The sequence below is a fragment of the Prinia subflava genome, chromosome 22 (genome assembly GCF_021018805.1).
Source record: "Prinia subflava isolate CZ2003 ecotype Zambia chromosome 22, Cam_Psub_1.2, whole genome shotgun sequence".
In the NCBI taxonomy this organism is placed as follows: Eukaryota; Metazoa; Chordata; class Aves; order Passeriformes; family Cisticolidae; genus Prinia; species Prinia subflava.
In genome coordinates, this window is record NC_086268.1 from 3924891 (window position 1) to 3937638 (window position 12748).

The 12748-nt window shown below is 48.4% G+C and overlaps 1 protein-coding gene across 6 annotated transcripts in view; it reads left to right on the forward strand.

The window, feature by feature from the left end:
• The window catches only part of NCAPD3 (non-SMC condensin II complex subunit D3), a 33589-nt gene extending 20891 nt beyond the window's left edge, over window positions 1–12698 (forward strand). For 4 of the 6 annotated variants that reach the window (XM_063417744.1, XM_063417747.1, XM_063417746.1 and 1 more), the window contains exons 23-35: window positions 58–296; window positions 3494–3573; window positions 4791–4928; window positions 5246–5379; window positions 5521–5720; window positions 6151–6261; window positions 6670–6828; window positions 7551–7720; window positions 7974–8113; window positions 8215–8292; window positions 10836–10910; window positions 11019–11079; window positions 11198–12698. In XM_063417744.1, the coding sequence (XP_063273814.1) occupies window positions 58–296; window positions 3494–3573; window positions 4791–4928; window positions 5246–5379; window positions 5521–5720; window positions 6151–6261; window positions 6670–6828; window positions 7551–7720; window positions 7974–8113; window positions 8215–8292; window positions 10836–10910; window positions 11019–11079; window positions 11198–11306 (1694 nt within the window). In that variant the 3' untranslated portion in view covers window positions 11307–12698. The remainder of the gene's footprint in view (window positions 1–57; window positions 297–3493; window positions 3574–4790; window positions 4929–5245; window positions 5380–5520; window positions 5721–6150; window positions 6262–6669; window positions 6829–7550; window positions 7721–7973; window positions 8114–8214; window positions 8293–10835; window positions 10911–11018; window positions 11080–11197) is intronic. The other 2 variants (XM_063417745.1, XM_063417749.1) reach the window with 1 other exon arrangement.
• The last annotated feature ends 50 nt before the right edge of the window (window positions 12699–12748 follow it).

Below are 12748 nucleotides of genomic sequence, written 5' to 3' on the forward strand. Positions count from 1 at the left end.
AATATGAGATCTGAAAAACACAAAATTTCAAGTCCTAAAAGTGTTCTTTCCCCCCAGGGAAGCTGTGCCTGCAGCACGAGGAGCTGGCCAAGCGCTGCATCGCGGCGGTGGCGCGGGAGCTGCAGCTGTCCCCGGCGGTGGCGCTGCGCAGCAACGCTGCCATGGTGCTGTGTGACCTGTGCGTGCGCTACACCTCGCTGGGGGACAGATACGTGCCCAACATCTCCCTGTGCCTGCGGGACCCCCACCCCTTCATCCGCAGGCACACCCTGATCCTGCTCACCAGCCTGCTGCAGGTGAGGCAGCCCCGACCTCGCGGGTCATGTTGGGAGCGTCAGGGAGTGCCCTGGTCTAGCTTAGCTTGGAAAATGAGGTTTGCTTTCTTGGTAAAAATTGAAAAGTAATAAGGGTTCCCCCAGGGTTGCTGTTCCCTGGGAGTTTCCCCTGGGTTGCTGTTCCCAGAGTTAATCAGGTTTTCAGTCTTCTCTCTGCCCTGGGTGTTTCACACCAGAGGCAGAGACGACAAGCTGAGTCCCCAGTGCACATTTCCAAGGCTGTTTATTCTTCATTATCTCAGTTCTGTCCCAGCTCTGCCAGGCCTCCCTGGCAGGGAACCTGATCTCAGTTCTGTCCCAGCTCTGTGAGGCGTCCCCAGCAGAGCAGGACACGCGGGGGACTGGGCGGCTCAGAGAGCCCCACACCTTATGTACAGTACCCCTGACCCAACCACTGTCCACAATGAACTTTTTATTTACAAAATTGTACCAATGCCTACTGCCTATGCTAACATGTCAGTTCTACTCTAAACCAATCTCTAAAACCCAACTCAGCACAAGATGGGGGACGAGAGCAAGAACAAGGAGCACAGGGGCCACTCCCCAATTCCTCCATCCTGTCTCTTCAGCCCCATATGCTAAGAATCCTAATTTCTATATTTATATTCTATAATAAACCATCCACTACTTATTTTAAATTCTTAGGATTTGTGATTCTTCCTGCATGTGAGTGTTCACTCCCATGGACAGGGCTCAGAGTCAGTGTCCTCCTGGGATCTGTGTGGGTCTAACTGAGCCCCCTGTACAGATCCCAGACCCCCCTGGACAGATCCCAGACCCCCCTGTCCGGTCTCCAAACCCTCCAGGGTGGCCAGAGGGATGTTCTAGACTCCAACAGAAAAGTTTAATAAAAAGACAGTTAGGAGACAGAAATAGAGCCAATAGTTAAATTAATAAACAGTTGCGGGTGTGTTGGTGTCACAGTGGACACGGAAAGAACTACACAAGGACAAGCTGGTGAGCGAAGCAAGAAAAAAGGACGAGTTTATTTACAAAGCTCAGTTTTATACATTTCTTATGGTGCCTGTGGATTGGAGGATGGAATTCCACCTCTCAATCCACGTTGGTCAAGCTAACTGTTAGTCACTTTTCTCCCCCCACCTAGAAATTTATAAACAATGAAAGACAGTTAGCAAAACATGGCCAGTGTTTATAGTAGGAAGTGTGATAAGGTGAAATTTCTGACTCCAATATGAAGAACATTACAGAAGGCTTAGAAAAGTCTTCAAAACCAGGGTGACATGTTGGCATTTAGGCTCGACTTTACTGACAGAAGTTCTTTACTGACAGAAGTTCGACTTTACTGGCAAAGGCTCGTTCCTTAAAAGCACCAGCCTGTTGTATATTCATAGATCTCCATGCATGATTCTAACATTCTTCTTGAGTTTAGATGTCCCTCTGCTTTCTTTCAACTCCCCTCTGTCACTGTGAACAAAAGACGAAGGACTCCAAATATTTCAGAAGGCAAAAGGCATAAAAAAACTTTAATTGTCTAATTTTTTTGAACACGACTGGTGGACAGGACTGACACCTCCCCAATGCCATTGGTCAAACCAGAGAAACAGCCAAAATGTTTTCCTCTGAGAACCAGAAATATTGTTCAGGGGAAGTTGTTTTGCCAAGATTGTTTTGGGAAGAAGCTTTCCTAAGAAACTTTTCCCTTGGGAAAGGAGTTAGCAGCTACCAGCAGGCTAAAATCTCTAAGGCCCAAAAATATCAGGCCCACATCCCCCCAGTTTTCTTGCAGATCAATTTTCTTGTGGCTCCATTCAGTCTCACACTCCCTGATAGCAGAGGTTCAATAAATTCCTCCCCTGGAGCTCTGGTCACCACCATCTTTATCTGGATAAAATAATCCAGGAATACAGAGGGGGTTTCTGATTGTCTTTTCCATTCTCTGGATTATATAACAAAAGCAGTGTTTATTTTAATTCCATGCTATAGCCTAAGAAATGCGTGTATTTATCACACTACTAAGTTTCATTAATACCATAAATAAAAGAAATTCTATTAATACAGCCTTCCAACATTACACAGATAGCATTCATTTTAATATTTGCAAAAAGCCCACTTTATAATATGTATCTATAACACTGTGGTATTAGCAGGAATGTTTTCCAGTTACCTTACAGGAAAGAGATCACCAATCTAAGTTTTCAATAATGCTCCATTAAGCTGAGTTTCCTAAATAGCTTCAAGCAGCTTTAGAGGAGGAAGTAAGCTTTGGCCAAGCAGTTCATGCATCTTGGCACCCTGAGAAATGGTCATATTTCTGCTGAGTTTATTTGGGCCTGTGGGTAAAGAGAGTTAAAATTCTGCCTTCAGATAAGTCTGACCTCTGCATTTGTATGACCTGCTGGCTTTGTGACCAACCTGCAACATTCCTGTCTTGACAGCAAGAGTTTATTCCAGTAACACCACAATATTGACCTTGTATTGGCTTTTTATTGTTAAAGGAACATCAATTTCTCTGTTGGATCATGTGAAAATGATAATGTAAAACAAAAAACCAAAAGAAACCCAAACCAAAGAAGCACAGCCCAAACCCAGCCTTGGTGCCTCTGCTCCGTGCCTGATGGCTCAGTGAATTAATCCTAAGTGAAGGGTGTTTAAATCTGGGTTTAGTTACTGCCTTTTCTGCAGTCACATCAACAACAGCCGGCTCTGCTGGATAATGAGGTTATTTTTAGTCAATGGTTGCCCCTTTTCTCATCTTGGTTCCTTTGAACTCCCTCCAGTTTCACTCCTCCATCAATGGCTCTAACAAGCACAACAACGCCTTTTTCTCCTGCTGTCTCTGCTGATTGTTCTGAAGGTGTGAATGTTGAGAGGCTCCGGAGATGTTTACCCTCCCAAAGTTCACATCAGGGCAGGTTTGCAGTGGATTTGGCTCTGAAAACAGTGTTGAAATGCACACCTGCCCCATGGGGTGGAAGAGCAGATTTTTCATTTTTATCTTTTATTATTCATACCTGGGGTAAACCTTGATGAGCTGCCTGTGCCATTTATGCTGCTTTGAGCATCCCCCAAATTACTTGGGGTGGTTTGGGGGTTTATTTATGAGCCTCTGGCTGAGGTTTTACAGCTTGTTCGTTTGCCTGACTACAATTTGGAGGTTCACACTAAGTTTTCCTGTTGATTTCTGCTGCTTTTCACAGGAGGAGTTTGTGAAATGGAAGGATTGTCTCTTCTTTCGGTTCGTCAGTGTCCTGGTGGATCCCAACCCAGATATTGCCAGGTAAAAACCTCAGCTGGGAAATGATGGAGGAGTTGAAGGTCAGAGATGTCTCCAAACCTGAGTCTTGGCACCTTCAGACTGTGAAGAAAAATTCCAGTGATAAAGCAGATTATCCCACTAACCTCTGTACTTCCTTTAGAGTCTGCAGTGGTGGCAAAGAGGTGTTGAACCTCTCTCCAGGTCACCTGAAAGTCTCAAAGTGTGTCCTTGGCTGTCCTCAAAATGTGCAGCTCTGCTCCATTTAGGACTCAGTTATCCAGAAAAAAAGGGATTTTTTGAGACAGACCCTTATGAAATCTTCCTCGTGGTTTTCTGACAGGCTCTGTCTCAAGTGCTGGGTTAGTTTGAGGACTAGGAGTAAATATTTTGTTGGAGTTTAGTTTTTTTTACTTTGCATGCCTTGCCTTTTCAGCTGCTGCCACATGTTGTAATTGTCAGAGGAGTGACCTGTCAAGTGATGTGTCAGAGGAATTATGCACTCTGATTTTAAGTGCATGTTTATGAAGTTTTTGGAGGTTTCAAGGTCTCCAGCTGCTCTGTTATGTGAGAAATGAGTGGGGCAGGTTTCTCTCAGGTTGGGAGGTCATGTGGAAATTAGGGATGCAAAGGAGGATTGGACACCTTGCTGCTCATTTCTGCCTGGAACAGTCAATCTGAGATGGATATTTCCAGAACCATCAGCCTTTATGTCAACTGCCACTCACGTTTCCTTCTCAGTGTGTTTTTCATATCTAAAAATGTCTTTCCAGTAGATGGAGACATTGCAGCACCGTGTTCCTCCCATTTCTGTGGGAGCCTTTTCCTTTGCATCTGCGTTTAGAGGCTGCATCCAGACAAAACCACGTTCTCCAAGCCTGGGGTTGCCCTGCAGCTCTTGCAGGACCTTTGGTGATTACCTTGTTGCTGAGCACTGTGTCTCAGCCACAGCAGAGCTGGAGTTATTTAAAGAATTAAAATGCTGTGCCTGGATTCCAGTTCAGATTTATTTCTGACTCAGATTGCTTTAATGGCCGTAAAAATAAGTAGTGCTGTGCATGCTGGAAATGTCTGTCCCTCTGAGGAAAGGATGGAAGTCAGTGAGCTGGGCAAGAATTAAATGTGGTATTGAGGGAGACGTGGAGAGGAAAACCATCCTCCTGCCTTGAGAGCCCTGCACAGCTCTGTGATGGCTTTTGGAAATGATGCAGAGATAATTTCTTTCTTCTCCTCCTCTCCAGGTTTGCAGAGTTCTGCCTGGTGCATCTCTTGCTGAAGAGGAACCCCGTGATGTTCTCCCAGCACTTCATCGAGTGCATCTTCCATTTCAACAGCTACGAGAAACATCACAAGTACAACAGGTTCCCCCAGAGCCCGCAGTGAGTCCAGCACGTTCCTGTCTGATTTTTGCTAAATTATGGCCTGTCTGGCCATGCAGCTCTGTGGCAGCACAGCATTTGTGTCACTTGATAATTACCCATGCAGTGCAGTGAAGAAAACCAGGGGAAGCAGTGGCTGTGTCCTGCCTTCCCTGTGACACTGCTGTGGGTAATTTGCAGGACTGTGTGCTGTCCTAACGGGTTTATGGGTTTTAAAAGTGACATGCAAATATCCCTGGCTGATTTAAGGTCTCATTATTCCTGGGAGCTCGCATAATGTGATTTAGGCCTCTGTAAAATGTCGTGCTCTGCCACAGGGAGAAGCAGCTCTTCTCTCTGAAGGGGAAGGAGAACAAGGAGAAGAGGATGAGGATCTACACCTTCCTGCTGGACCATTTCACGGATGAGCAGAGGTTCAGCATCACCACCAAGATCAGCCACAACATTCTAGGTAAGGCTCTGCCTTTAAAAATCTGGCAAACAAAAAACTGGGGTCTGAATAAAAGCTCCTGATCCAGGTGTTTGATCGTCCTGGCTTCCCCATCACTGCTGCTTCTGGAAAAACAAATTATTTCTTGCCTGTGTATTCCAGCCTGCTTTGTGGATGAGGTCCTTCCTTTGGACCTGGAAGGCAGTGAGCTGCTCTCTGATACATTTGCAGTCCTCAGCTGCAAAGAAATCAAGCTCTCAAGTATGAGGTCCAAACCTGAGGAAGACATTCAGCCTGATGAAGATGAGATGGCCATGGCCAATGCTGTCATGCAGGTGGCCCAGAAAAAGCTCATCTCACAGGTGAGGGGCACTGTGGGGGGAGAGCTGGGCAGCTCTGTGGCTTGTAAAGCAAAATATGAAGGCAGAATTTGTGAGGGATGCTTGTTGTGGAGCTGCAGGGATCAGAAATGCATTTCCCCAGGAGCCAGGGGAGCTGTGCTGAGCTGCATTCGTTCCCCACCCCTCTCCTTGGTGAAGCATTTGAGCGGAACAATGATTTTCCTGCACCTCTGGGCAATTTGCCTTCACTGTGAGAGCTGAGTGACTTAGTGATGCATCTGAAAAGGCTCCACTTAGGTTAAAAGCCTCTGTGCATGTGTGTGGTGTAAGAGCAGCCTTAATTACAGTGATTCCCTGGCTGTGGAGGGAGAGCTGCTCTCACTTGGGCCAGCTGCAGAGCGGCTTCTCCCTGGCTGCCTCTCGTAATTGTTCATGCCTCGTTCACAAAAAGGTTCAAAAGAAGAATTTCATCGAAAACATCATCCCAATAATCACATCACTCAAGTCCTTGATGGAGCAGAAGAGGAGCCCAGCTCTCAAGGACCTGATGAACTGCCTGCGGGTAAGGGGGAGTGTTTTCTGTTGTCTTGCTGCTCGTGGTGTTTTATCCTCTCTGGAGCTGATGTGCTGGGTGTGCAACCACTGCCAGAACCAAGAGCCTCCTTGGGAGGGAGGAATTCACAAGATAGGATGTTGTGACACTGCCACTGTGTTAAATAATGTGGGAGGTGGAGGGATTGGAGATAAGGCTGGGTGTGGAACGTGGGCAGGAAGAAAGCTCAAATGCTGGAAAGCTTTTCCACGTTCTGGAGAACAAATCGGAGCTGAAACTCTTCAGTCTGTTAAAAACACCTCTGCTCCACCAACTGGTGTTTCCTTTTGCTCCCAAGCAGCTGTGATCTGAATGGGGATGTGAATCAGTAGCCGGGGGAGATTTCTGAAAGGGTCCAAACATTCCTTGTTGCTGCAGGAAATGATGCAAGATTACCGAAACGAAATCAAAGACTTCTTTGCTGTGGACAAGCAGCTGGCGGCCGAGCTGGAGTATGACATGAAGAAATATGAAGAGCAGCTGGCCAGGGAGAAGGAGTCAGACCAGGAGCAGCTCTCAGCAGCCCACGGGGAGGTGGTTGGTGCCTTTAACTCTGTACATGTCTCCTCTGCTCCAATTCGTGTGCTCACAACACCCAGCCCTGCCTGGGGACCCTGCCCCAGCACCTGGAGCAGGATGGTTGTGAAGGGTTTTCATATCTCTTTGTAGTTCCTGACAGCAGCTTTGGTTTTAGAGTAATTTAATAGGCTTAGAACATCAACAAACAAAGCCAAGAGGAGCAGCAAATTAGTGGAGAAAGAATTGAATTTAAAGGAAAACCCAAGTCTAATTTGGCACTGGCTGGGCTTAAATGTTGTGTTCTCTCTGTTCCCAGAATGATGAGCTGGTAACAGAGGAAAGAGTTCACTTTGTCTGACTTCAGGTGTCTACAAAGTGGAAATTCAAACCCGTCCTAGTCATGCAGATCCTCTTAAATTCAGTGTAAAGTAATAAATACGTGCCTGAGTCAATTGTCCTGAACTATTTTAGATCCCTGCCTTAAGATGAGATGACTTCCAGCCTGGAAGTTCACTTCTCTGTAGACTTTAGAAGAGCACTTATATATAGACCGCTAAACTAGGACATTTGTGTCCCTGTTCCCTGCTTGGTAAAAATTTGGCCAATAAATTCTTTCTCCCCAGCACCCTTTGCATCCATCAAACAAAGGGCAGCTCTTAAACACCGAGGTCCAAGCACCTTGCAGGGTTCTCTACCTTGTACCCATTGTCAGACACGACCTTTTCTCCTGTTTTCCACAGCAATCTCCATCTCTGGAGAGAGCTGCATCTCCTGGTGGCCAGAGCAATCACAATGCTCAGTCCTCTGTGAGTGGGAGGCCGTCCACCCCCGGCTCCATCCCTCCCTCTGCCCCCTCTGGGTTTGCCACTCCTCGTGCTGATGCTCTGAAGCAGCCACCACTGGCTCGCAGGTATGGGCTCCTCTTTGTTACCTGGTGTTTTATATTTGTATTGATGATGTTTTATATCTAACTTATATCTATATTTAATTTATATCTGTTTATATTGCTTTGCTGATCCGTTCTTTCGAGGGCGGTTTGAAAGCTGCAGCATAATCTTGGTGTTCAAGCTGAGGAGGGATTGGGAGGGGACAGATCTTCTCTCACGCATCTCCTGGGGGCTGTTAGATGGAAATGGCAGTTCCTGAGCTGTTTGTGGCCCTAGGGCAGCATCCCTGAGCACGCTGGCCATCCTGAACTCCGCCAGGAAGGCGCTGGAGGACAGGAGCAAGCAGCGCAGCAAGAGCATGGGCAGGAGCCTGGCAGCTCCCTCTGAGGCACCCAGCTCAGCTGGCAGCCAGCAAGGTGGGCACTGCTGCACGCTGCTCTGCCGTGCTCTGCACGCACCCAGGAGCGGCCTGGGGTGCTCTGCAGGTCTGAGTGTGACTCCCTTGTTGTCCCTCCAGTGTCCTTCCAGAGCCTGAACCAACAGTCCAGTGGAGAAAACGTGGCCGTGGCGGGGCGAGCGATCAGCACCCCGGAGCGTGAGTAGGAGCTGCTGGCCAGGGGTTATTTATTCCTCTAAGTGCCTGCAGTGCAGGAGAACCCTCCTGGAACCCCCTGGTGCATGGGACAGCACAGCCCAGAGCCTCCATGTGCGTCTCACAGGGTCAGTGCAGGAGGGGATTCATTTTGGGGTGCTGAGGTAACAGCGCCCTTCCTTCCTTGCTGGACTCTGGGGTGCTGAAGGGGAAGGTTGTTGTGGCTGCTTGCCAGCCTGCCCTGGTGCAAGGCTGAGCACTCCCTTGGCTCTGCAAGCACAGCTCAGCAAGGTTAGGCTGAGCTGCAGAACTCTGCTGCACAGGGGGATCCTCAAGGTTGGCTCCTTCCTGCCCTGAGTTGCCCAAACAGGGTCTGGGGTGAGCCCCAAGCTGCTCCTCGAGCAGACCCAGGGCTGTGCCAGCTGCAGGAGAGCACAGGGACCTGCTCAGAGGGATTAACAACCTGCACACTCACTGGGTGTGTGTGTTCCACACTCAGAACTGGAGGAGTGATGTGGTTTGGTTACTGCTGTGGAAATGGAAGTGGAAATGCACAGAGAGCAGTGTCCACTACACAAACTGTGTCTCTGCTTGTGCCCCCTGCAGCCAAACCTTCCGGGGCAGTTCTGTTGGAATGCTCTGACAGCCCTGCAAGCACCAGAGACAGAGTAAAACCCAAATGGAGCTGGGTTCCAGCACATCCCCTCCCTCCCTTTTCCCTTTCCATCTATTTGCTGCTGAGCTCCTTTAGATCACCTCTGCTGTGCTGCCAGGTGCAGAGAGTTGTGAGAGAGAGAGCTGCAGGTGTGAGTGTGTGGCAGCTCAGCTCTCCTGAGGTTTGGGGGCTGCCTTGGGAAGGGGCTGGGATCCCCAGGGAGCTGAGATCCCTCCCAGCCCTGCCCTGCTCACACACGGGAGAGCCACGCTCTGAAACCCCTGACAGCCCTGAGCAGGCACTGCTGTGCAGCCACTGGAAAATCTGATCCTGCCCTTCCCCGTGTGCTGGGCTGCACTTGTCTGCCTCGATGTTTCTCTCTGCCTGAGCAACAAGCAAAAAAAAAAAAAAGTGGGGTTTCGTGCAGAAAGTGTTTTTAGAGAGCAGGATTCTCTGAGCGCCGTGGTCTCCTGGAAGCTTGCACGGCTGTTGCTCTTAAAGCACCATATGGTGAAAAAGGAGGGAAAATGTTAATCTGCAGTGGTACTAGAGCTGAATTCCTGCTTTGCTTCGAGGCAGCATGTGTCCTTCAGCAGGGAGACAAACTGTACAGAGCAGGATCATCACTTCAGTCAGCGTGTGTTGAGCCATCTGTATGGTGGCACAGGCTGATAGACAATCAGAATAAAACATTTTATTCCTCTGGTAGATCATTCTGAGCCTATTGGAGACACAGTTCTTTGTAAACAGGTTTGTACTTGAGAAGTTGGGAGCAGCTGTCCCCTCTTTCTGTCTTGCTCAGCTGTTCTGGCTGTGTTCTCTCTTCCCTTCTGTCTGTGGGGCTCCTCAGAGCTTTGGGAACAGCTTCAGTGGATCTGGGTGAGTGGGGATTGTACATAAACACATGTTATGGAGATACCACCTTCCCATACTGCATGGGAAGCCCGACTTCCCCATTTTTCCCTGTTTTTTCCCCTTTCCGTTTCATTTTTACCATCTCTTTCTCCTTTCTTTCCCTTCCTTCCCCATAAATGTCTCCTTACCAAGGTAACTTCTTCAGGCACACACTGCACAAAGTCACTGGCTCAGGTCAGTGCTGAGAGATGCAGGGCAGAGCTAAGGCAGATGGATCCAGTTTGATTTGTGCTCTAAGCTTCAGTGATTCCCTTCCAGGACAGGGCAGGAGTTAAAGAGCAAACCCAGTTCAGCTGTGAAGAGAAGTCCTTTCAGTTGAGTTTCCAACTCCTGCCCTTTAAAGCACTTCCTACCTTAATTCCTTGTGAAAGGTTCTGAGAAACATGAGCATAAAACAGAGCGTTGAGTTAAGTAAAATCTGAATATTGTGACATCTCTCCTGAGATAAATGACAGGAAAGAGACAGCTGACAACCAGGGCCTATTCAGGCAAGCTAAATTCTACCTAGCTCCCCTGTCAAGTGATTCCTCTTGTCTGGATGCAGGCAGCTCCTCACAGAGCAGCTCTTCAGGGCCTTTGGCAGTTTTCAGGGGCCCCAAATTCTGCCTGGAGCAAGCAGAGCAACTGGTCTGGGTGGAACGTGTTGCTGGGAGAGATGGCAGAGCTTCAGTGGAAGGGTGGCTGTCCCTGCCAGGCAGGACAGGGGCACAGGACCAAGGTCCCACACTGGTTTCCTCCAGCCAGGGAGGCTGTGAGGCTGCAGTTTGGAGGTGATGTGGCCCATCAGACTCAGCACAGGGATTTGAGGCTGCGTGGGTGACACTGAGGTCTGGGAGAAAGAGATGGATATGTGTGTTTGCAATTAACTGATTTACTTGCTCTGTGACACTTGAGTATTGCACAGCAGCATGCCTTGCCCTCTGGCTGTGTCACAGGCTGCTAATACGTGAATTTTATTTTTTTTTTTTATTTCCAGAGACCATTAACGACTTGACTTTTGGTGCTGGGGTCAGTTACATCAGCTTGACGCACACACCCGGTTCAGCTCCAGGCAAGTCATCTCTGTGATCCTTATCTGAGGGGAGGGGAAAAAATCCAACCCCAAATGACCAAACATGTGGCATTTTGTAAAATATGAAAATCCCTGTATTGTTTGCAGTGAAGAAGGGCGCTGAGGACGGGCCAAGGGATATCATCTGTTTGACATCGCCGGAGAAACCGTAAGTGCAGCTCGGGTCTGGGACTGCCAATGCAGCCCCATGCAGCAATGCAGCCACTGCACTGCTGGCCAGGGGCTTGAAATGCAGGGTTGTTCTTTGTTCTGCTTCCTCCCTGCAGCCCGTGCCGGCCTCGGGAGTGGAAGGTGGAATCCCCAGCCCGGAGGAGCAGCAGGGCCGTGCCCCTGCGCCGCTCACAGCGCAGAACACCACTGAGGACAGAGAGCTGAGCCCACCTGGGCTGCTCACGGAGCCAGCACGCAGCCTCAGAGTGCCCCAGCCCTCTGCAGTCACACCTGGATGTCACATCCTTCCTCACCTGTTCCGAGCTGGCTTTTCCCCAGGATTGTCCTGGAGACGGGCAAAGCCTGCGTTAGCACACGGGTGGGTTCTGAGTGCTGCTCTCAGCAGAGCTCACTGGAGGGCTCAGAGCTGCACTATAAAAGGAGAGGTGGCTTTTTACTCTCAGGATGTGTAATTTGTCCATTTGGAAAAGTGAGGGCCTAATGTTGCCACAAGCTTGGCAATAAATGCATTTATCACAGCTTGCAGGGCAGTGAGTGGCTGGGTTTGCTCACCCAATCCCTCATTGTCCCTCTTGGTTATATAATAGAGTTGCTTTAATTTGAACAAAGGTAAAACAGCTTGGCACTGCCACACCCCTAAATCTGGTAATTGCACGCTACATCACCTCTTATTTGTTGTGCAAACTCCTGTGTGTATGAACAGCCTTAATGTTCTTTTTATATGGAATATTTCCATTCTTGAACTATGTTATTTCCAACTATTAGCATTTGATGAAAATAAATGGTTGCTGAATTAATTCCACCCACGGCGTCTCCCCTTTTCTTCAGCTGACAGAGAAATGATTTTTTTTTCCCCTGTATATTTCTACAGCCTCTTAGTCTCTTCTACCACATCACTGGTATCTTGGGCCCTCAGTTCAATTCATGTTGGGCCTAGCAGCTTTTAAATAGAGATTTTGACATGACTGCAAGCAGGGTATGAGTGACTCAGACAAGGTGGGTAAGTGCTCTGTGTTTATCAGAAATATCCTGGGTAAATCTGACCCTTCCCTGGTCTCCCTGAGGGCCACATGCACCTCACTGAAGTTTTTGTGATGTTAACTTTGATCACAGAGCTCATGGCCTGGATTTCACTGGAGCTTGGAGCTGGGGTGTGTTTTATTCCTGCTGGTTTGCCCAGCTCAGACACGAGCCCCAGGCACGGGGCAGGGTTTGCTCAGGAGTGGGAACAGAGGCAGTGCCTCCTGCACTGGAATCCCATCACTGCCTCCACTTTCCCTACTCTCTTTTGAAGATCTGAGGGACCTTCAAGTGAGGTTAAACTTTATTCTCAAATTCAAAGTCAGAGAACAGAGGATGTATGGAATGGCCTTGGCTTAAGCGATGGTCAGCTATGGCCAAACCATTTATTTTTGTACCTTCTCTCCTGCCTTAAGCTATTATTTAACCACTCTGAATGGTAAATTGGGATAGTTTATTTCCTACCTATGTTTAGTCTTCGGGCAGTATCTGAGATGAGTCCTGTGAGTTTTAACCTGTCTTCTCCAGAGGAGAACCACGAACAAATGTCCAAGAATAAACTGATAAACAGGACTTTGTCACCTCCATCCACTGTGAGTTTTCTGACAGACTTTCCCTTATTTCAC